We start from the raw sequence: 1,540 nt of genomic DNA, 5'->3' as shown, positions 1-1,540 counted from the left end.
ATTTTTTTTTTTTACTATAATCTGTATTTATTTTTGTACCTACTTTTATTTAAAATTAAATAAACGTTATTGCTTAATATATTAATTTGTCTTAATTTATTAATTATTATTATTATTTTAAAACAAAATAAATTGCAAATATTTTATAAGTGTTCCTACCAACCACATATTAATAAATAATGTTTTTCCTTTATGTGGTCATACTGGGTTTTGTCCTTTTAATTACTTCACTTTTTGTACTGTGCAAGTATATGTTAGTTCATCTCTTTATATTATTACTCTATGAGTAGGTATCACTATATACAGGGCAAGTGCATTCTCACGATAGGACAACAACAAGAATATAAACTCTTCGACGACTCCAAGAATCGCGCAGACTATTACAAGAACCGCGTACAATGTACGAACCTTGAGTTTTAAAATATATATATTTTCACATCTCCACGATATTGCGAAAACAAACCTATAAAAATAATCCGAATTAGATATCTGTTTTCGTGGAAGACGAAAACAAGCTTATTCAAATTTGCACCTGCAATTTAATTGCCGATCATAAAAAAGGGATGCTTTGGCAATAACCACGTCCAGCACCGGTTTCCTTTCAAATATCCACCTCCTGGACTCTACCGTGTACGTTTGTATCCGTATAGATTTTATATAAATATAGGATAAGGTCTATAGTAAAATTAGAATTAGTACAGAGCTGCACTACGCACACGCTGATTTCTCGGGCAGTCGCTTGTCGCTCTGTCCTCAAATTTATATAACTTTTAAATACTTTGTTTATTTTTAATAAATTACTTATAACTATTTACTGTAACACTTGTCATTCTGCAAATCTCTCCTTTGAAAAACCTCTTTCATCATCAACGTCGTTGGATTCAAAAATTGTAAGCGTTAGTGAGGGATCACTACACAGGTAAGATACGGCCTGTCTCATGATCTTCAATATCTACCGATATTAAGTTACCCTTACCACATTTTTTTCTCAACCAATTATGCAATGCACATGAAGCTTTAACTAATTTTATAACAGATTCTGGTAAAAGTGGTATTGGTTTTCTAAAAACCCGAAAACGGCTAGCCATTATTCCAAATCCATTTTCGACAATGCGCCTTGCTCTACAATGTCTGTAGTTATAAATTTTCTCTCGTTTTGATAATTGGTTACGTCTAGCATAGGGTTTCATTAAATACATCTTAAGCGGAAAAGCTTCATCGCCAACATAACAGCTCCTTCTGGAATGTTCAATTTATTTTCTTCAATTGCTTTTCGTAAACTTGATTTTGCAAATATACCTCCATCTGAGTTACTGCCATAGCTTCCTACATCTATACATGTGAAATTGTAATTATGGTCTACAAGTGCTAAAAGAACTATGCTAAATGTTCCTTTGTAGTTAAAATAATTTGATCCGCTATGTGCTGGACAGTCTATTATGATATGTTTTCCATCAATAGCACCAAATGCTGGAAAATTCCAAGTTGAATCAAAACCAGAAATAATTTCATTCCATTCTTGTACTGTTTTAGGGACCTA

General features: G+C 32.2%; 1 protein-coding gene across 1 annotated transcript in view; it reads right to left on the bottom strand.

Moving 5' to 3' along the window:
- Positions 1 to 1,189: 1,189 nt before the first annotated feature.
- Positions 1,190 to 1,540, bottom strand: part of LOC103307738 — a 2,503-nt gene continuing 2,152 nt past the window's right edge. The window contains exon 2 of the mRNA XM_008179998.1: positions 1,190 to 1,537. Coding sequence (XP_008178220.1) covers positions 1,190 to 1,537 — 348 coding nt within the window. The remainder of the gene's footprint in view (positions 1,538 to 1,540) is intronic.

The sequence above is a fragment of the Acyrthosiphon pisum genome, unplaced genomic scaffold (assembly GCF_005508785.2).
Source record: "Acyrthosiphon pisum isolate AL4f unplaced genomic scaffold, pea_aphid_22Mar2018_4r6ur Scaffold_6282;HRSCAF=6846, whole genome shotgun sequence".
NCBI lineage: Eukaryota > Metazoa > Arthropoda > Insecta > Hemiptera > Aphididae > Acyrthosiphon > Acyrthosiphon pisum.
This window is presented reverse-complemented; position numbering and strand designations above follow the sequence as displayed.